The sequence below is a fragment of the Oncorhynchus keta genome, chromosome 14 (genome assembly GCF_023373465.1).
Source record: "Oncorhynchus keta strain PuntledgeMale-10-30-2019 chromosome 14, Oket_V2, whole genome shotgun sequence".
Classification (NCBI taxonomy): Eukaryota; Metazoa; Chordata; class Actinopteri; order Salmoniformes; family Salmonidae; genus Oncorhynchus; species Oncorhynchus keta.
The window spans coordinates 22,209,602-22,232,317 of record NC_068434.1 but is presented as its reverse complement, the minus strand read 5'-3'; the positions used below and the strand labels follow the sequence as shown (position 1 = coordinate 22,232,317).

The following is a 22,716-nucleotide window of genomic DNA, read 5'->3' as shown; positions in this document are numbered from 1 at the left end:
TTATTGCTATTGTTCCCATTTCCCTTTCCCCACGAATGTTGAATCGTAAACTGATAGGGAATACATTTGAAGATTTTTAACTACATGGATTCCATGTGTTTGATGCCATTCCATTTGCGCCGTTCCAGCCATTATTATGAGCTGTCCTCTCCTCAGCAGCCTCCACTCACTCACACACACACACACACACACACACACACACACACACACACACACACACACACACACACACACACACACACACACACACACACACACACACACACACACACACACACACACACACACACACACACACACACACACACACACACACACACACACACACACACACACACAATGCGTTGGGTCAATATGAGGGACCATAAGCCTACCACAGCCTCTGCTGTCTTTAGTTTGTCTCATTGCCCCCAGTTGACTATTATCACAAAACCTATGTTTGGAGCGCCATCTGCTGGTTCATACTGGCCAAGACAACTGGCCCTTGTAAATAATTAATAATTGTAAAAAATATTATCGTCTTCGTTAGTATTAATTAGTTTGCAGTTAGTACATGATATTGCTGCTCTCTGCTGTAATGGCAACGACAACATGTTGTTTTAATTGGGGAGAATAGGCAGCCTATAATAGATGTGATCCGACAAAGAATTAGGCCTAATGTGTTTATAAAAAAAACACTTAGCTTTTATTAAAAAACAAGTTTAAAAATGTCATATTAGAGAAGAGGTCTGGCACACCTCTGAGCCTGGTTCATCTTTAGGTTTTTCCTGAGGAGTTCATCCTGGCCACTGTGCTTCTGCTTATGCATTGCTTTCCCTTTGGGGTTTAGGCCAAATATATGTTATTTACTTTGAGACAACTGCTGATATAAAAAGGGATTTATAAAATATATTTTGTCATTTATTTTATTTTATATAGCCTATATTTAAGCGTCAAGGCACGATGGGTGTGGTATATGGCCAATATACCACTGCTAAGGGCTGTTCTGATCACGACACAACTCGGAGTGCCTGGATACAGCCCTTAGCCGTGGTATATTAGCCATATACCACAAACAACCGAGGTGCCTTATTGATATTATAAACTGGTTACCAACGTAATTAGAGCAGTAAAAAAACATGTTTTGTCATAACGGTGGAATAAGGTCTGATATGCCCCGGCTGTCAGCCAATCAGCATTCAGGGCTCGAACCACTCAGTTTATAAATAGTAGTATATTTATTGGAGTTATGCCATAAAGAATCACTGGTCCACATTGTCATGCCATTGTGGAACAGGTTTATGCTCATTCTCGGGCGGCAGTAAGGCGGGCGAGAACATTATGGGCGAGACCGATTAACGGATCCGTACCCGGAAGTGGGTGGTTGAGTCACCGACTGGTCACTACAGATACTGCCTGCTGGGATGAGGCAAAGAACCGGAGAATCGCAGAGATTGATAGAAATCTGAGAAACCGAAAATCTCAGCCATAATTGATCACACTAAAACACACGGCGCTGCCGTATTATTAATTACCTTGGCATAAACGGTAGAAATAACACCTCGCCAAAATGATGGAAGAGATACCGGTAGATAGATTTCAGGTGCCTAGCGCTGTTCAGGCGGAGATGCAGCCGCTTGTAAGTGGGATGTTTTTTATAGGCTACAACTTGTGATGATAAATGAATGCATTGGCTAATACAGTATGTTCCTATACTGTTAGACTAGGCTACTACATTTTTGACGCTATCAATTTAGCCTGTAATGTATTGTTGAATTTCGATAATGGCCTGGTGTTAATTTATTGCATTTTGTTTTAGCTGTCTGATAAATGTAGAAAATGTCGCATTATTGGTAGGCAACCATAAGGTCACGAGAGTATGCCTGGCTTTATGGCGATGAGAAGCGAATTTAAGACGACCTTGATCAATATCCGTTTTTCAAGTGATCGAGCTGCGTAGTGAGCATCGGTGATGCTTGGCGAAAATAACCATCCCAACCTCGCAGAGCCATCCGCTCTTGGGACAAACAAATGAGACAAAGCCTGTCATTGCAAAAATCGTAGGTAGTGGATTGGCATGTATGTAATAGATCATGTTATTATTTAATTGTTTGCTATTTATGAATATTACAAAGCAATTGGCTGGCCTATCGGAGCGAGTAAGGCCTAGCCCCCCTTCGATTACTTCATCATGCGGTGACTGCGTGGAGCGGTACCCTCCACGGCAGCATATGGCGTTTCACTCAGAATCAAACCTGCTCGTTGCATCAGATGCTGTAGGCATATAGTTAGTGTTGTGTCTCAGTAGACCATGTTAGTTTGCTGTATCGAGTTCGTTTTTCAAGTCCATGGGTGGGCAATAATTTTGGCTTAAGGGCCACATCTAGATAAAAAAATTCAGTGGAGGGCCACACAATTTTTTTCCTGAGCAATTTGTTAATCAGAAGCAATTTGCGGGCCTGAAATGGGGAAGTTATTTTAAAACGTATAGGTCCATTATAATTTCTACATACTTGATGTCTAGTTTTAGACATTCAAGAGTGGTCTTCCTTTTTTACTCAAACCTCCCTCGGGCCAGATTGAATGGCCTGAAGGGCCGGATTTGATCCATGGGCCATATGTTGCCCACCCCTGCTTTGGTGGAACCTATCTGGAATACCATGATTCAAGTGTTTGTCTGTATCTGCAGTGGCGTAGCTTTTGGGAGTTGTGAGTGTAATGTGTGTCATGGCAGTCAATGAATAGACTGTGTACAATTAAGATGTGACAACCTGACAACCTTTGATGTATGTGTAAAGTGCATATGTGTGTGTGAGCCAGACAGGAAATCTCACAAGTATATTTTTCTAATACAGTAGCAATAGGCCTATTGTATTTACTAGCCTATACATAATGACAATGTCATATCAACATCCCAGAACGTGAGTCGTGTGACACCAATCTCTCACTACTGTGATGCAATTTAGAACCTCTCTCTCCAGGACCCGGCATCGTCCACGGCTTCTTCAGAGGCAGACTCAGACACGAGGGAGGGCGAGCCAGTCACTATTAACTACAAGCCCTCTCCTCTGCAGATGAAGATAGGTGAGCGTAAGAGGTCTCAGCAGAACCTAGTACCTCTGTTTATTTCAGCACCTTGGACAGTGGTCACATGTCCGGAGAGCAATACAAAGATGTTGTGGGGAGAAATACAAGGTTCTGTAGAAGGGAGCAATACAAGGTTCTGTAGAAGGGAGCAAGCAATACAAGGTACTGTAGAAGGGAGCAATACAAGGTTCTGTAGAAGGGAGCAATACAAGGTTCTGTAGAAGGGAGCAATACAAGGTTCTGTAGAAGGGAGCAATACAAGGTTCTGTAGAAGGGAGCAATACAAGGTTCTGTAGAAGGGAGCAATACAAGGTTCTGTAGAAGGGAGCAATACAAGGTACTGTAGAAGGGAGCAATACAAGGTTCTGTAGAAGGGAGCAATACAAGGTTCTGTAGAAGGGAGCAAGCAATACAAGGTACTGTAGAAGGGAGCAATACAAGGTACTGTAGAAGGGAGCAATACAAGGTACTGTAGAAGGGAGCAATACAAGGTTCTGTAGAAGGGAGCAATACAAGGTTCTGTAGAAGGGAGCAATACAAGGTACTGTAGAAGGGAGCAATACAAGGTTCTGTAGAAGGGAGCAATACAAGGTTCTGTAGAAGGGAGCAATACATGGTTCTGTAGAAGGGAGCAATACAAGGTTCTGTAGAAGGGAGCAATACATGGTTCTGTAGAAGGGAGCAATACATGGTTCTGTAGAAGGGAGCAATACAAGGTTCTGTAGAAGGGAGCAATACAAGGTTCTGTAGAAGGGAGCAATACAAGGTTCTGTAGAAGGGAGCAATACAAGGTTCTGTAGAAGGGAGCAATACAAGGTTCTGTAGAAGGGAGAAATACAAGGTACTGTAGAAGGGAGCAATACAAGGTACTGTAGAAGGGAGCAATACAAGGTACTGTAGAAGGGAGCAATACAAGGTACTGTAGAAGGGAGCAATACAATGGCTAGGTTTAGTGTCAAGGCTTAAAAGGCATACATACCTGTATAAACACATTGAAACACCTCATTGGGATGACCAGAAAATGACATGGTAAAATAATGACTCAATTGAACCATTTTGTAAAAATACATGTCTTTGATGAGCAAACCCTACTCATGATCCCCTTTGAACAAATGTTCCCATAACATCTGGGATGAGGGAGGGAGTCACTGTTACTGTTGGATGGCCCTAGTCCCGCACACCAGATATTTCCTTGCCAAGCCCAGAAGGTCTGTTATATCAAAACCTCAAACTAGCAAGCTGTAGTCATTAGCCTGATTTATGTACCCCCTATTCCCATCCATATGCTTGTGTGAGGCAACATGAAGATTTTAGAAAATGTATTTGTGTTATTTCTTTTTTATGGGGAAAGTTTTCCCCACAAGTGCGACACATCACCCACAGATTAGGATACTATCATTATTTTTTGTCTATGTGAAGCTTCACCCTTTAGTTAGAAGGTAGCTAACTAGCTACCATTTATATGTTTCTATTTGGAACCACGCCTTGTAGGTCTAGTAATGTGATTTGCTAAGATCGAATAATGACAAAATACCTTACTCTGTAAATTCACTCAGAAAGTTGACTCAGTAAGTTCATTAGGGGCAGAATTGAGTCGTTCTTGCACCAGGTGTGAATGTGCTGTGTGTGTATAGTCTGGGGATGTGGTGATGGCCTTGGTCTGTCATCTTTGACACATCTCTGACTCAAAACCAGATGAACAGTTGAATGGTGTCAGGAGACTGGTTATCTGAGAGCTGCCATGGCAGGATTGTGTCTGTGGCCCTCTATATTTGTCAATCCTCTGATGTCACATCTTGTGATGTGCAGAGAAACAGCGAGAGCTGGCCAGGAAGGGATCACTGAAGAATGGCAATGCAGGAAGTCCAGTGAACCAGCAGCCCAAGAAGAACAATGTCATGGCCAGAACACGGTGAGAGCTGACCTCGGTCCCTTTTGGCCCTTCATTCATGGTTTTCTTTCTCCCTATGTCCCTCTTCACTGGTATCTACAACCCCTCCCATTTCTTTCACTCTCACTCACTCTTTTCCTCCTGGTCTGTTCTACCTCTTCCTTCTTGTGTTCTCACTATCCTGCCCACCTCTACCTTTCCCTCTTTTTCACTCACTCTCTCTCTCCTCTCCACAGGCTGGTGGTGCCCAATAAGGGCTACTCCTCCTTAGACCAGAGCCCTGATGAGAAGCCCCTGGTGGCCCTAGATACAGACAGGTAGGTGATATCGTACACACATAATGTCACGTGTCCACCATAACCCTTTACTATCAGACCTGCCAACATGGATACAGTATTTAGGTTATCAAATCAAATTTGATTTGTCACATGCGCCAAATACAACAATACAACAATACCGTGAAATGCTTACTTACAAGCCCTTAACCAACAGTGTAGACCTTACAGTGTAATGCTTCCTTACAAGCCCTTAACCAACAGTGTAGACCTTACAGTGAAATGCTTCCTTACAAGCCCTTAACCAACAGTGTAGACCTTACAGTGAAATGCTTCCTTACAAGCCCTTAACCAACAGTGTAGACCTTACAGTGTAATGCTTCCTTACAAGCCCTTAACCAACAGTGTAGACCTTACAGTGTAATGCTTCCTTACAAGCCCTTAACCAACAGTGTAGACCTTACAGTGAAATGCTTACTTACAAGCCCTTAACCAACAGTGTAGACCTTACAGTGAAATGCTTACTTACAAGCCCTTAACCAACAGTGTAGACCTTACAGTGTAATGCTTACTTACAAGCCCTTAACCAACAGTGTAGACCTTACAGTGAAATGCTTACTTACAAGCCCTTAACCAACAGTGTAGACCTTACAGTGAAATGCTTACTTACAAGCCCTTAACCAACAGTGTAGACCTTACAGTGAAATGCTTACTTACAAGCCCTTAACCAACAATGTAGACCTTACAGTGTAATGCTTACTTACAAGCCCTTAACCAACAGTGTAGACCTTACAGTGAAATGCTTACTTACAAGCCCTTAACCAACAGTGTAGACCTTACAGTGAAATGCTTACTTACAAGCCCTTAACCAACAATGTAGACCTTACAGTGTAATGCTTACTTACAAGCCCTTAACCAACAGTGTAGACCTTACAGTGAAATGCTTACTTACAAGCCCTTAACCAACAGTGTAGACCTTACAGTAAAATGCTTACTTACAAGCCCTTAACCAACAATGTAGACCTTACAGTGTAATGCTTACTTACAAGCCCTTAACCAACAGTGTAGACCTTACAGTGAAATGCTTACTTACAAGCCCTTAACCAACAGTGTAGACCTTACAGTGAAATGCTTACTTACAAGCCCTTAACCAACAGTGTAGACCTTACAGTGAAATGCTTACTTACAAGCCCTTAACCAACAATGTAGACCTTACAGTGTAATGCTTACTTACAAGCCCTTAACCAACAGTGTAGACCTTACAGTGAAATGCTTACTTACAAGCCCTTAACCAACAGTGTAGACCTTACAGTGAAATGCTTACTTACAAGCCCTTAACCAACAATGTAGACCTTACAGTGAAATGCTTCCTTACAAGCCCTTAACCAACAGTGTAGACCTTACAGTGAAATGCTTACTTACAAGCCCTTAACCAACAATGTAGACCTTACAGTGAAATGCTTCCTTACAAGCCCTTAACCAACAATGTAGACCTTACAGTGAAATGCTTACTTACAAGCCCTTAACCAACAATGTAGACCTTACAGTGAAATGCTTACTTACAAGCCCTTAACCAACAATGTAGACCTTACAGTGAAATGCTTACTTACAAGCCCTTAACCAACAATGTAGACCTTACAGTGTAATGCTTACTTACAAGCCCTTAACCAACAGTGTAGACCTTACAGTGAAATGCTTACTTACAAGCCCTTAACCAACAGTGTAGACCTTACAGTGAAATGCTTACTTACAAGCCCTTAACCAACAATGTAGACCTTACAGTGTAATGCTTACTTACAAGCCCTTAACCAACAGTGTAGACCTTACAGTGAAATGCTTACTTACAAGCCCTTAACCAACAGTGTAGACCTTACAGTGAAATGCTTACTTACAAGCCCTTAACCAACAATGTAGACCTTACAGTGAAATGCTTCCTTACAAGCCCTTAACCAACAGTGTAGACCTTACAGTGAAATGCTTACTTACAAGCCCTTAACCAACAATGTAGACCTTACAGTGAAATGCTTACTTACAAGCCCTTAACCAACAATGTAGACCTTACAGTGTAATGCTTACTTACAAGCCCTTAACCAACAGTGTAGACCTTACAGTGAAATGCTTACTTACAAGCCCTTAACCAACAGTGTAGACCTTACAGTGAAATGCTTACTTACAAGCCCTTAACCAACAATGTAGACCTTACAGTGAAATGCTTCCTTACAAGGCCTTAACCAACAGTGTAGACCTTACAGTGAAATGCTTACTTACAAGCCCTTAACCAACAATGTAGACCTTACAGTGAAATGCTTCCTTACAAGCCCTTAACCAACAATGTAGACCTTACAGTGAAATGCTTACTTACAAGCCCTTAACCAACAATGTAGACCTTACAGTGTAATGCTTCCTTACAAGCCCTTAACCAACAATGTAGACCTTACAGTGAAATGCTTACTTACAAGCCCTTAACCAACAGTGTAGACCTTACAGTGTAATGCTTCCTTACAAGCCCTTAACCAACAGTGTAGACCTTACAGTGTAATGCTTCCTTACAAGCCCTTAACCAACAGTGTAGACCTTACAGTGAAATGCTTACTTACAAGCCCTTAACCAACAGTGTAGACCTTACAGTGTAATGCTTCCTTACAAGCCCTTAACCAACAATGTAGACCTTACAGTGAAATGCTTACTTACAAGCCCTTAACCAACAGTGTAGACCTTACAGTGAAATGCTTACTTACAAGCCCTTAACCAACAGTGTAGACCTTACAGTGAAATGCTTCCTTACAAGCCCTTAACCAACAATGTAGACCTTACAGTGAAATGCTTACTTACAAGCCCTTAACCAACAATGTAGACCTTACAGTGAAATGCTTACTTACAAGCCCTTAACCAACAATGTAGACCTTACAGTGAAATGCTTACTTACAAGCCCTTAACCAACAATGTAGACCTTACAGTGAAATGCTTCCTTACAAGCCCTTAACCAACAATGTAGACCTTACAGTGAAATGCTTACTTACAAGCCCTTAACCAACAGTGTAGACCTTACAGTGAAATGCTTACTTACAAGCCCTTAACCAACAATGTAGACCTTACAGTGAAATGCTTCCTTACAAGCCCTTAACCAACAATGTAGACCTTACAGTGAAATGCTTACTTACAAGCCCTTAACCAACAATGTAGACTTTACAGTGAAATGCTTACTTACAAGCCCTTAACCAACAATGTAGACTTTACAGTGAAATGCTTACTTACAAGCCCTTAACCAACAATGTAGACTTTACAGTGAAATGCTTACTTACAAGCCCTTAACCAACAGTGTAGACCTTACAGTGAAATGCTTACTTACAAGCCCTTAACCAACAATGTAGACTTTACAGTGAAATGCTTACTTACAAGCCCTTAACCAACAATGTAGACTTTACAGTGAAATGCTTACTTACAAGCCCTTAACCAACAATGTAGACTTTACAGTGAAATGCTTACTTACAAGCCCTTAACCAACAATGTAGACCTTACAGTGAAATGCTTACTTACAAGCCCTTAACCAACAATGTAGACCTTACAGTGAAATGCTTACTTACAAGCCCTTAACCAACAATGTAGACCTTACAGTGAAATGCTTACTTACAAGCCCTTAACCAACAATGTAGACCTTACAGTGAAATGCTTACTTACAAGCCCTTAACCAACAATGTAGACCTTACAGTGAAATGCTTACTTACAAGCCCTTAACCAACAATGTAGACCTTACAGTGAAATGCTTCCTTACAAGCCCTTAACCAACAATGTAGACCTTACAGTGAAATGCTTACTTACAAGCCCTTAACCAACAATGTAGACTTTACAGTGAAATGCTTACTTACAAGCCCTTAACCAACAGTGTAGACCTTACAGTGAAATGCTTACTTACAAGCCCTTAACCAACAATGTAGACCTTACAGTGAAATGCTTCCTTACAAGCCCTTAACCAACAATGTAGACCTTACAGTGAAATGCTTACTTACAAGCCCTTAACCAACAATGTAGACTTTACAGTGAAATGCTTACTTACAAGCCCTTAACCAACAATGTAGACTTTACAGTGAAATGCTTACTTACAAGCCCTTAACCAACAATGTAGACTTTACAGTGAAATGCTTACTTACAAGCCCTTAACCAACAGTGTAGACCTTACAGTGAAATGCTTACTTACAAGCCCTTAACCAACAATGTAGACTTTACAGTGAAATGCTTACTTACAAGCCCTTAACCAACAATGTAGACTTTACAGTGAAATGCTTACTTACAAGCCCTTAACCAACAATGTAGACTTTACAGTGAAATGCTTACTTACAAGCCCTTAACCAACAATGTAGACCTTACAGTGAAATGCTTACTTACAAGCCCTTAACCAACAGTGTAGACCTTACAGTGAAATGCTTACTTACAAGCCCTTAACCAACAGTGTAGACCTTACAGTGAAATGCTTACTTACAAGCCCTTAACCAACAGTGTAGACCTTACAGTGAAATGCTTACTTACAAGCCCTTAACCAACAGTGTAGACCTTACAGTGAAATGCTTACTTACAAGCCCTTAACCAACAGTGCAGTTAATAAAATATTTACTAAATAAACTCTAAGAAAAATAAAAAATCAATCAAAAAGTAACACAAGAGATTTACATAACAATAACTAGGCTATATACAGGGGGTACCGGTACCGAGTCAATGTGCGGGGGTACAGGTTAGTCGAGGTCATTTGTAAAGTGACTGCGTAGATAATAAACAGCGAGTAGCAACAGTGTAAAAAAAAATCAATGTAAATAGTCCAGGTAGCCATCTGATTAGTTTAGTTGTTCAGCAGTGTTATGGCTTGGGGGTAGAAGCTGTTAAAGAGTATTTTGGTCCTAGACTTGGCGTTCCGGTACTGCTTGCCGTGCGGTAGCAGCTTGGCCCCAGTGAAGTACAGGGCAATACGCACTACCCTCTGTAGCGCCTTGCGGTCAGATGCCGAGCAGTTGCCATACCAGCTGGTGATGCAACCGGTCAAGATGCTCTCGATGAAGCCTCCCGGGTGGCGCAGTGGTTAAGGGTGCTGTACTGCAGCGCCAGCTGTGCCATCAGGGTCCCTGGGTTCGTGCCCAGGCTCTGTCGTAACCGTCCGTGACCGGGAGGTCCGTGGGGCGACGCACAATTGGCATAGCGTCATCCGGGTTAGGGAAGGATTGGTCGGTAGGGATGTCCTTGTCTCATCACGCACCAGCGACTCCTGTGGCGAGCCGGGCACAGTGCGCGCTAACCAAGGTTGCCAGGTGCACAGTGTTTCCTCCGACACATTGGTGCAGCTGGCTTCCACTGCGGCTTGGTTGGGTTGTGTATTGGAGGATGCATAACTTTCAACCTTCGTCTCTCCCGAGCCCGTACGGGATTTGTAGCGATGAGACAAGATAGTAGCTACTACAACAATTGGATACCACGAAATTGGGGAGAAAAAGGGGTAAAATTAAAAAATATATATTTTTTAAAAGATGCTCTCGGTGGTGCAGCTGTAGAACTTTTTGAGGATCTGGGGTCCCGTGCCAAATCTTTTCAGTCTCCTGAGGGGAAAAAATGTTGTCGTGCCGTCTTCACAACTGTCTTGGTGTGTTTGGATAGTTTGTTGGTGATGTAGACACCAAGGAACTTGAAACTCTCGACCCACTCCACTTCAGTCCCATCAATGTTAATGGGGGCTTGTTCGGCCCTCCTTTTCTTGTAGTCCTCAATCAGCTCCTTCGTCTTGCTCACATTGAGGGAGATGTTTTTGTCCTTGCACCACACTGCCAGGTCTCTGACCTCCCTATAGGCTCTCATTGTTGTCGGTGATCAGGCTGTTGTTTCGCAAACTTAATGATGGTGTTGGAGTCGTGCTTGGCCATGTACTGGACATTTACTCCTGAGGTGCTGACCTGTTGCACCCTCAACAACCACTGTGATTATTATTATTTGACCCTGCTGGTCATCTATGAACATTTGAACCTCTTGGCCATGTTCTGTTATAATCTCCACCCGGCATAACCAGAAGAGGACTGGCAACCCCTCATAGCCTGGTTCCTCTCTAGGTTTCTTCCTAGGTTCTGGCCTTTCTAGGGAGTTTTTCCTAGCCACCGTGCTTCAACACCTACATTGCTTGCTGTTAGGGGTTTTAGGCTGGGTTTCTGTACAGCACTTTGTGACATCAGCTGATGTAAGAAGGGCTTTATGAATACATTTGATTGCTTGATGTAGTCGTGGGTGAACAGGGAGTATAGGAGGGAACTAAGCATGCACCCCTGAGGTGCCCCAGTGTTGAGGATCAGCGTGGAATATGTGTGGTTGCCTACTCTTACCACCTGGGCGTGGCCCATCAGGAAGTCCAGGATCCAGTTGCAGAGGGAGGTGTTTAGTCCCAGGGTCCTTAGTTTAGTAATGAGGTTTGTGGGCACTATGGTCTTGAACGCTGAGCAACAGTCAATTAACAGCATTCTCACATAGGTGTTCCTTTTGTTCACGTGGGAAAGGGCAGTGCGATCATTTAGGCAGGTTATCTTCACTTTCTTGGGCACAGGGACTATGGTGGTCTGCTTGACACATGTAGGTATTACAGACTCGGCCAGGGGGAGGTTGAAAATGTCAGTGAAGACACTTGCCAGTTGGTCCGCGCATGCTTTGAGTAAACGTTCTGGTAATCCGTCTGGCCCTGCGGCTTTGTAAATGTTGACCTGTTTAAAGGTCTTGCTTACATCGGCTACAGAGAGCGTGATCACACAGCTTCAGTGTTGTTTGCCTCAAAGCGAGCATAAAAAGCATCTAGCTCATCTGGTAGCCTCGCATCACTGGGCAGCTCACAGTTGGGTTTCCCTTTGTAGTCCATAATAGTTTTCAAGCCCTGCCACATCTGACGAGCGTCAGAGCGGGTGTAGTAGGATTCAATCTTAGTCCTGTATTGACGCTTTGCCTGTTTGATGGTTCGTCTGAGGGCATAGCAGTATTTCTTATAAGCTTTTGGATTAATGTCCCGCTCCTTGAAAGCGGCAGCTCGAGCCTTTAGCTTGGTGTGGATGTTGCCTGTAATCCATGGTTTCTGGTTGGGAAATGTACACTGCTGTACAAAAGTTTGTTTTTGAAAGAAAAGCACATTTTTTGTCCATTAAAATAACATCAAATTGATCAGAAATACAGAAATACAGTGTAGACATTAGCTAACACAACATGCCAATTGAACACAGGAGTGATGGTTGCTGATAATGGGCCTCTGTATGCCTATGTAGATATTACATTACAAATCAGCCGTTTCCAGCTACAATAGTAATTTACAACATTAACAATGTCTACACTGTATTTCAGATCAATTTGATGTTATTTTAATGGACAAAAAATGTAGTGTATTCACTGTCGGGACGATGTTGTCGATACACTTGTTGATGAACCTGGTGACTGCGGTAGTATACTCCTCAATGCCATTGGATGAATCCCGGAACATATTCCAGTCTGTGCTAGCAAAACAGTCCTGTAGCGTAGTATCCGCGTCATCTGACCACTTCCATATTGAGAGAGTCACTGGTACTTCCTGCTTTAGAGAATTATGGTCAGATATGCCAAATGGAGGGCAGGGGAGAGCTTTGTATGCATCTCTGTGTGTCGAGTTAAGGTGGTCTAGAGTTTTTTTCCCCTCTGGTTGCATGTGACATTTGCCTGCATTAAAGTCCACGGCCACTAGGAGCGTCGCTTCTGGATGAGCGTTTTCTTGTTTGCTTATTTACATTTACATTTAAGTAATTTAGCAGACGCTCTTATCCAGAGCGACTTACAAATTATGGCCTTATAAAGCTTGTTGAATGCGGTCTTAGTGCCAGCATCGGTTTGTGGTGGTAAATAGACGGCTACGAATGATATAGATGTGAACTCTCTTGGTAGATAGGGTGATCCACAGCTTATCATTAGGTATTCTAACTCAGGTGAGCAATATCGCGAGACTTCTTTAATATTAGACATTGCGCACCAATAGTTATTGACAAATAGACACACACCCCAGTATCTCGTCTTAGCAGACATATCTTCTCTGTCCTGCCGAAACACGGAGAAGCCAGCCAGCTCTATATTATCTGTGTCGTCATTCAGCCAAGTCTCTGAAACATAAGATATTACAGTTTTTAATGTCACGTTGGTAGGATAGTCTTAATCGTAGATCGTCCAGTTTGTTTTCCAATGATTGCACATTGACCAATAATACCGAGAGTAGTGGTGGTTTACTCACTCGTCGACAAATTCTCACAAGGCACCCAGACCTCCGCCCCTGTATTTCCGTCTTTTCTTCACGCGAATGACTGGATGAGGGCCTGGTCTCTGGGAAGCAGTATATCCTTTGCGTTGGACTCATTAAAGAAAAAATCTTCGACCAGTTTGAGGTGAGTAATCGCTGTTTTGATGTCCAGAAGCTCTTTTTGGTCATAAGAGACTGTAGCAGCTACATTATGTAGAAAATGAGTTACAAACAACGCGGAAAAACAAACAAACTAGAACAGTTGGTTAGGAGCCCGTAAAACTGCAGCCTTCCCATTCGGCGCCATTGTGACAGGCATGAGGTAAATGTACATATAAGATCAACAGTGATGACATGAATCTATGTTAATGACCATCCACTTCCCTTTATGTTGCAGTGACGATGACTTCGACATGTCCAGATATTCCTCATCGGGATACTCCTCAGCCGAGGTGAGATGTGTGAGGGACCAGGTACCTATGCACTCTGGGTAACACTACCTAAGCCCGGGAACAGATACAACAGCCGACATAAGGAGAAACGAGATGAGACAAAACTAACCAGTTTTAGAATTTTGTGTTGTAGAACAGCTGCCTAAAGAACGGGCATTCATATCAAAAAGACAATACATGTGGTTGCGACCGTTTCCACTGTGATGGTGCCTCTTTACAATTGATTTAGTTTTTATTTATTTAACCATTATTTAACAAGGAAAGTCAATTAAGAACAAAGTCTTATTTACAATGATGGCCTACCCCGGGGAAACCCTAACCCGGACAACGCTGGGCCAATTGTGCGTCGCCCTATGGGACTCCCAATCTCGGCGGTTGTGATACAGCCTGGACCACAATGACTGATGTACTTTGAAACAAAGCTGCCTCTGGTTGTAACAAGTTGTTGTAGCAAATTAGTATCATGAAATGCATGCACCAGAAACAGGGTGGACTTTCGTGACTTGTCAGAGAAATATCAGCAAGTAAGGCTAGCTAACTGCAGCAAAATAGCTATCTGTCTGGTAGGCTAACTAGCTAACGGCTTGGCTAAACACAGAACATCTGCACACTGTTAAATGGACACGTCTCTTCTTTAGCTAATATTTTAGATATTGAATCTTAGAAACTCCAGCAGCTGACATGAGATGTTCTAAAACTAGATCAAGCAAACCTCAAACTGCATAAAAACTGTCTTGTCTCGTCTCAGCTGTTGTATCTGTACTGGACTTTACAGTCATGCCTGACCATTGCTACTCATCCCCACCACACTTACAATCTTCATGTTCTCTCCCTTCACAAACCTCCTTACAGTAAATGCAGATTACTGTTGGATAAAATCTCAGGCTACCTTTATTCATTTAAGGTCACCACAACTGACCCATTCTCAAAACCACTTACATTACATATTTTAGCCTTATGTCTTTGCCATTAAACAATTTAGCTACTGTAACAAGACTGTCTTCAAAAGCCTGATATGATCGCTGAATTAAGTCAACTTCAACAATTTATGATAAAACAGTGATTATGGCTTTCACAGTGTAACAATATGACTAGCGTTACATGGGTACTCCTTGAAGACTACTTATCTGAGAATACTCATCTGGGAGGAGACACACTAGTCTAGGCCTTTCTGATTCCTCCCCTGTCATTATTGTGTAATACAAGTGAAAATAAAAGCAAGGTCAGTTGATAAAAAAGGGGTGTAGGCGATGGTCAGGCATGTTACTAAGGGGTGTAGGGGATCGTCAGTCATGTTACTTAGGGCTTTCACCGTGTGAAAAGCCTTTAGTTACATGGGTACTCCTTGAAGACTCTACTTAATAGTCTTATGTCTATGGTAGAGTTTCTGCTGCCCCAGTAATGTGACATTCCCCTACACCCTCTAGTAACATGACTGACCATCCCCTACACCCTCTAGTAACATGACTGACCATCCCCTACACCCTCTAGTAACATGACTGACCATCCCCTACACCCTCTAGTAACATGACTGACCATCCCCTACACCCTCTAGTAACATGACTGACCATCCCCTACACCCTCTAGTAACACGACTGACCATCCCCTACAATACCTTAGTAACATGACTGACCATCCCCTACAACACCTTAGTAACATGACTGACCATCCTCTACACCCTCTAGTAACATGACTGACCATCCCCTACACCCTCTAGTAACATGACTGACCATCCCCTACACCCTCTAGTAACATGACTGACCATCACCTACACCCTCTAGTAACATGACTGACCATCCCCTACACCCTCTAGTAACATGACTGACCATCCCCTACACCCTCTAGTAACATGACTGACCATCCCCTACAACACCTTAGTAACATGACTGACCATCCCCTACACCCTCTGGTAACATGACTGACCATCACCTACACCCTCTAGTAACATGACTGACCATCCCCTACACTGTCTAGTAACATTACTGACCATCCCCTACACCCTCTAGTAACATGACTGACCATCCCCTACACCCTCTAGTAACATGACTAACCATCCCCTACAACACGTTAGTAACACGACTGACCATCCCCTACGACCCCTTAGAACATAACTGACCATACCCTACGACCCCTAGTAACATGACTGACCATCCCCTACACCCCTTAGTAACATGACTGACCATACCTTATACCCCCTAGTCACATGTCCATATGTCCACCCTTGCAGCAAATCAACCAGGACCTGAATATCCAGCTGTTGAAGGATGGTTACCGGCTGGACGAGATCCCTGACGACGAAGACCTGGACCTGATCCTGCCCAAATCTGTCAACCCCACCTGCATGTGCTGCCAAGCCACCTCCTCCACCGCCTGTCAAATCCAGTAGCCCACACATCTGAGTTTACTCTGCCATTAGAGCGGCGACAGAGAGCATTGATAGAATATGAGAATTATAAGAAAACAAATAATCAACTTATCGGGCAGAAAGTTAAATGTAAAAAGAAAAAATAGAAAATAAAGGAAAATTAAGACAAACAAAAATGTTAAAATACGACTAACAGTGATTACTTCCTCCTATGGTAGGACATGCACTTCTGTTTGTGTTTGAGATCTGGGAGGAGACACATTAGTCTAGGCCTCTCCGATGCCTCTTCCTGGTCAATATTGTGTAATACAAGCAAAAATAAAAACAAGGTCATTTGATTTAAAATATAATTTTCATGTCCCTAAATAGGAAATATTATCTTAATTGCTGGTGATAAAGCTGCTCTGCTTACTTGACTTTGTCATATTTATTGCGTTTTATTTAGTTCATTTTTGTAGTTATATACTTTTTATTTAAAGGATCTGTATGATTGTATGTACTGGGGTGTGTTATCTGGTATCTGATACTGTAATTTGGTCCTGAAAGCAGGGTTGTCTAGCACCGGCCTGTCTAGCGGACTCATTCAGTCTACCTTAACACTCTTGCCCTGTTTCTTATTGTACTGGTTGGAGGAATTTATGGTTTTTAGGAATGAATGCATTGCAAAGGGATGACATTCATGATGAGCACCGACTGTAAAGGGATTGGGAAATGTATCTGAATTGGCTGTTTGTTCCCACATCTTACACACTCTGCTACTTTGTCCATTCTTCATTGATGTATCACTTTTGAATGTGTTATTCTTGCACATTTGAGTTTGTTTGGGTTCTAAGGTAATATGTGTATGGTGATTAAGGTGATTGCTAACCTGTGATTACCCTTATTCAAGAGGATGATACAGCACTCTATCATTGGACTCATTCTACAACACAATACTTTTCCAGTTTGCTTACACAATTCACCCCAGTAGAGGCCAAAGGGAACAAGTGGTTTTGTTAAGTAAAAGTATAAGCCAACTTTAGATAGCTTTTTGGATACAGGCTGTTGACATCCTACCATGCCCCTCCCACAATGTGTCTAACTAACCAATCCTGCTATCTTGATTGGCACAATCATTCTAAATAGTGTCAATAGAGCAGACACACAGCAGGGGGTGGGATGCAGTTTATTTTCCTCTCGTGATTGGTTGGAAAGTGATCAAAGGATCATAAGTATCATTAACTTTGAGTACTAATCCCTCACTGAGTCCTTCACTCGACCACCTCAGAGTTGATTTGCGATTAGAGTATGCCTTAAAGTAAAAATATTCAAACAAAATGTGTGTATTTATTGCCAGTCTCATGACCTAATGTATTTTAAAGGGATTTGCAGTATGAATGTACGCATTTAATTTTTTTCATTTAGACAGGTGATTATTATTTATTTTTACTATTGTGTTCTCATATAGACACTTACATTCTAGTATTTAACAATGTTACTGTCCTGTGTAGTGTATAACATCAATAAACTCAAAGCCAAATGAACCTGCTTGGGGTGTCTACTGCATACTGGGGAATTTTTCTAAATGCATTTCTGTAGCCAGGTGCATTGATGTAGCGAAAACTCTCTCACAGCGTGACGGCAGGTACTAAGTTCATTAGAAATCTAACAATGAGCATGTAATGGAATACACTGTTGAAATAAGTAAGTGTACTAAGTTCATTAGAAATCTAACAATGAACATGAAATGGAATACATTGTTGAAATAAGTAAGCCTACATGCTGACTGGAATGTATTTAGCTACATAAAAAAATGCATATGGGGAAAAAAGAATGGATGAAATTTGGCCTAGAAAATTATGACACCATCTTGGCTCCCTAGAAAATGACACAACCTCACATAGATCATACTGATGTACAAAGAATTGTTTTAATGTTAAAAATATCTGACATAATTAACTACACAGGTATTTACATTGAGCAATACTATCATAAATTAGTTATCCACAGGTTGACAGATGGAGCTTCAGACTTTCAGAAAATTAGAACAACTTCAAAACGTCCAAGAATGCTGAGCATGAATTCAATCTGAAAGGCACAAAGTATTACACAATCCCCTATACAAATACAAAAATAATGTACAAAGTTCAAAAAATGTTGCAATACTGCAAATGTTGTAATAGTAATCTAAGCTGCAACAAACAACTTTACATTCTATTTGGATAAGTTTCAGTTGGCAATTTGACACCTATCTCAGTTGTACGAGTAACCCGTCTGTGACTTGGAACACATTTCACTGCACTGCTTTGTGTTATAACATAACCATCATTTAGGCAATTCATTATCAACTACTAGCACACACACACAACTACAAAGGTGATGTATACCATTACATTATGGAGCACTTTAATACATAAGGCCTCATTGTCTGGTAGTGTAAAAACAAAATAAATGTCAAAATAAAAAAATGACATACTTCACATATATTATTACATTGCTACTTGATGTATAGTATTCCTTGTAGAACGAGTAAATTAAATATTAAGCGAAAAGGTGAATGGTTCTACGATTTATACCGCGTTTCTCATTCCAGTGATAATATTGCTCACACCACTAGGGGTCACTAGAGACCAGTTATTACCAAACAGGGCACTGTTCAATAGGGCACTGGGCCCACAGTAGATAAAACATTTTCATAACATTTTGCCCCCCAAAAAAGTGTGTTTGTTTATTGGGTAAATAAAGTAACTAGCCTACTTTCACCTCCCTGTAGTGTATTTTGGTTGTGTGTGTGTGTGTCTCACACCTCAGCAGGGCTCTGGTCTCCAGAGTCGCAGGAGGAGAAGGAGGCGGAGGAGCGGCTTCTTCTGACTGTGGGGCCTTGAAGCATGCTGGGGTGAAAGCCTGCGTGGCGGCGGGCGTGTTTGGTCAGATGATCACTCCTCATGAAACACTTGTCACATAGTGGGCAGGTGAAGCGCTTCTCCCCCGTATGTGTTCGGTAGTGACGTGTCAACTCGTCTGAACGCGAAAACCTCTTAGTGCAGTCTGGCCAGGTACACTGGAATGGCCTCTCACCTGGAGAATCATAGCCACCAAGAGGACAAAGAGAAGGAAGAGGGAATAAGTGGAGTCATTCTGAGGAGTTCTCAATGACAGAATGAAGGTCAACATTTTTCATAATAAATCAAATTGGCTAACATTCCATCTCTACAGGTGTGCAACTGAGTGAAAATCCAGGGAATGAGACATCACTTACCATTAAGCACTTAAGAGCTGTTATAATATTGAATTCTTATAACAAGGCTATATAACAATAATATGTTCTCTATGTATCAACATTTATACGAAATGATAGATATGTCAGGAACATTATAAGATTTGTATAAAATTATCTTAAGGGGATTCTACATGCTCATTATTATACCAACTGATCAATAGCATTTGTACTACAAATAGGCCTAATTCATTCAAGTGTTGAATTCCTTCATGACCAGAAATATGTGATGTAAGAGGAAGGGGTGTTGCATGGTTACCAAGGACAATATGTGGGCTTGAGTGGGTTTATTACAATAATATATCCAGGCTACACATTAAACATAGGTAACAGGTCCTTAACACTTGGTTGAAATGGTGCGCTGGTTGATTAGCAACAAAACTGACGTGTGCGCAACTATGGGGCAAAACAGACAGGGTTTACTTAGACCGTTGACAACATGTAAACTATATTTCTTCTCCAAATGTTTATTGAAAACATAAATACATTTGAACAATGAGTACCTGTTGCCTCTAATACATTGCTACAGTTGTTGGTATTATCTATATAGTCACTTTACCCCTACCTACATGCACATATTACCGCAATTACCTCGACTAAACTGTACCTCTGCACATTGACTCGGTACTGGTACCCCTTGTATATATCCTCGTTGTTGTGTTATTATTTTTCCTTTAGATTATTTAGCACATTTTTCTTACTTACTTTTTAAAAACTCTGCAAGTAACGTTAAGCATTCCAGGGTAAGGTTGTTGTATTCGGCGCATGTGACAAATACAATTTATATTAATATGAAAATAAATCAAATGTACAAATTACATGCTAGCTAGCTAGTCAAAACACCTCAAAACAAGACACGGTATCAATAACAAAATACAAAGAGCTGAAACGAGCCACCTACGATTCCGCAGGACAGCTTCTTGTCATTGTTGCTAGCTATCGGACCATTCACAATCATAACAACGCACGTCTTCCGGACACATCCATGAGCGCGCATCATTTTTGTGACGTTTTCGACCAACCCGTCTATAATGATGCGTTCACAATCTAGTCGGAACTCTGAAATTCCCGACTTGTAACTGGTTGAATGCGGCACGTATAGAACTACAACCAATTAGCAAGTCAGAAATCTCAGTTTCCTAATTCTGACTAGCACGTGAACAAGACCTATGCAGCCTAGTAGAAGTTTGAATAGAGTACCACAGTATGAGTCATAATACCCATAAAACCTAGCAGTCAAACATGGAAATTGTTCCAATCGTTTTTCTACCATTCATCTTTCCCATAGGGGATTTTAGAAACACTTAAAATAAGGGCTGTGTTTCGTGTTGGCTTACGTTACATTTCGATAACCGTGTAAATCTCTCTAGGACAATGTGATTTTAATCAATATATTCAGCTCTATTTATTTACTGTCATATTCAAAAATGCAAATTAGAATCAAAGTAAACATGCAAGACTAGAAGTCCCTGAAAGTCCCCAAACCACTAGGTTTTATGGGTATTATAACACCTCCACTCTATGTGCCATATCTACATGTCTAGGAAGTCAGTTTCTGTACTACTATGCACACTGTTCTCATTTCTTGCTCAACAATTTGTGTCAACCATTGTGAGAGATTGAGGACTCATCTTTGTATCTGTGCCATTATAGCATCTGTGACAACATGCACAGCTCCATTGAGGCAATCTCCATTTTGAAGTAGTACATTTTGTTCTTCATGATTGGCTGATCCCTCCTGACGACCTGTTTGGACATGACTCCAACAGGGTCATCCGGAAGGGATCAGCCAATGAAGTCGGAAGTCCCACCCAGTTGGTTAAAGTGGTGGAAGCCCTCAATTGCGTTGCCAATGCTAATACTGCCTTTTGGTCACTAGAGGCCTCTATGATTCTCTATGGTGTCAACAAGAATCACGCCGCCCTTTGCGCACACACCTCTCTGCCCATGGACACACCTCCGAATTAAAAACACACAGGAAGAGTGTTCATGTATAAGGTGAGTTATGTACAACACGCACACATACTACAGAGCTAGGCACGATGGTTATCTAGATTCTAGAATACACTAAATCGAATTGTCTTTAGTACAAACTATGGGAGCCATATCATTTTGCAATGTTCTACTGAAAAACTGACTGGTCAAAGTTATGTTCTCAATAATCTCTGCGCCAGTGTGGGCATACAGAGCTAGGCTATATACCAGCATAGACTATCTAGTTTACTTCTATGTATGTATCTATGTATCTATGTAGCCTAACCTTTACAACACTTACCAGTGTGCACTCTAAGGTGGGCTTTAAGATGGGAAGACTTGCCATACATCTTCCCACAGCCGCTGAACGGGCAACAATGTCTCTTCTCTGAGGACACATGCAATATCACAGCCTTCTTGTTCCGTGACTGTTTTTCTGTCGAGGTATGTTGCGCCCTTGCTGTGTCCCCGCTCACCCTGTGACCGCACAGGGATCCGTTAACCATGCTGTTGGCATCACTTTGGCCCACACATCTACTACCCCCACCACATGTCTCACTGCGTGTTATCTGGTTACATTTGTTCAGGTCGAGCAAAATCATCGCCACCATTAACAAAGTCCTGTTTTCTTGGTTCTCTTTCGACATGTCTTCTTTCGGTTTGGCACCGGGACAGCGGTCCTCCGGTGGCCGGCGGTTAGCGATGGAGACTAAACACTCAGCAGCGAGATCAACCTCCGACATTGCCGAAGCCTTTATTTATTTAACCGGTGACAAAAATATGTTCCCTAAACGGATGCTGATATGTTCGCCTTTGATAAATGGACTCTCCTTGTAATTTATCAGGTGGGTTATCTTCACACCACAGGGATTTTAGGAAGCATGTGGTTTTCAGTTTCACGTGTCGTCTTTTTGTCTCAAAAATAATACTATTTTACAGAAACGGATCAAATAAACGCTCTTTTGTAACTAGGCTACTAACTATATAATTCTCTTGATGTTTGATTTACTCCTCTGTAGCCTGTAAATAATAAATACGGTCCTGGAATAGTGTTGTAGGTTCTGCTGTCTTCTTTCTCTCCTCGCAAATGCGTCAACTTGTTCTATTTTACAGCATGAAGCTGTTCCCAACTCCAAGAAACAAATTCGCGGAATCCCAGGGTGTCATAATAAAA

The 22,716-nt window shown here is 41.8% G+C and overlaps 2 protein-coding genes and 2 long non-coding RNA genes across 9 annotated transcripts; 1 reads left to right on the top strand and 3 right to left on the bottom strand.

Annotated features, from left to right (window-relative positions):
• Window positions 1–1,171: 1,171 nt before the first annotated feature.
• Window positions 1,172–17,835, top strand: LOC118370616 (protein FAM219A). Of its 4 annotated transcripts, none has more exons than XM_035755685.2 (6): window positions 1,172–1,618; window positions 2,946–3,063; window positions 4,876–4,978; window positions 5,194–5,274; window positions 13,893–13,968; window positions 16,175–17,835. In XM_035755685.2, the coding sequence occupies exons 1-6, from the start codon at window positions 1,550–1,552 to the stop codon at window positions 16,331–16,333; spliced, it is 606 nt and encodes a 201-aa protein (XP_035611578.1). In that variant the 5' UTR covers window positions 1,172–1,549; the 3' UTR covers window positions 16,334–17,835. The 4 variants fall into 4 exon arrangements, with proteins under 4 accessions (XP_035611578.1, XP_035611579.1, XP_035611580.1 ...); XM_035755686.2 differs by having other exon boundaries at window positions 1,178–1,618; window positions 2,961–3,063; XM_035755687.2 differs by having other exon boundaries at window positions 1,192–1,618; window positions 13,893–13,947.
• Window positions 5,292–13,876, bottom strand: LOC127907235 (uncharacterized). Of its 2 annotated transcripts, XR_008063867.1 has the most exons (4): window positions 9,593–13,876; window positions 7,290–7,430; window positions 5,786–5,832; window positions 5,292–5,691 (listed from the first exon to the last, which is right to left on the bottom strand). It is a non-coding gene; the product is annotated as an uncharacterized LOC127907235 (long non-coding RNA). The 2 variants fall into 2 exon arrangements; XR_008063866.1 differs by lacking the exons at window positions 5,292–5,691; window positions 5,786–5,832; window positions 7,290–7,430 and adding exons at window positions 7,183–7,242; window positions 8,230–8,323.
• Window positions 8,329–9,516, bottom strand: LOC127907236 (uncharacterized). 2 transcript variants are annotated; one of them, XR_008063868.1, is made up of 3 exons: window positions 9,452–9,516; window positions 8,700–8,793; window positions 8,329–8,370 (listed from the first exon to the last, which is right to left on the bottom strand). It is a non-coding gene; the product is annotated as an uncharacterized LOC127907236 (long non-coding RNA). The 2 variants fall into 2 exon arrangements; XR_008063869.1 differs by lacking the exon at window positions 9,452–9,516 and adding an exon at window positions 9,264–9,328.
• A 367-nt stretch (window positions 17,836–18,202) lies between the features above and the next one.
• Window positions 18,203–22,709, bottom strand: klf9 (Kruppel-like factor 9). Its single transcript, XM_035755684.2, has 2 exons — window positions 21,844–22,709; window positions 18,203–19,369 (listed from the first exon to the last, which is right to left on the bottom strand). Exons 1-2 carry the CDS (start codon window positions 22,283–22,285, stop codon window positions 19,092–19,094), a joined length of 720 nt encoding a protein of 239 aa, XP_035611577.1. The 5' UTR covers window positions 22,286–22,709; the 3' UTR covers window positions 18,203–19,091.
• Between the last annotated feature and the right edge of the window lie 7 nt (window positions 22,710–22,716).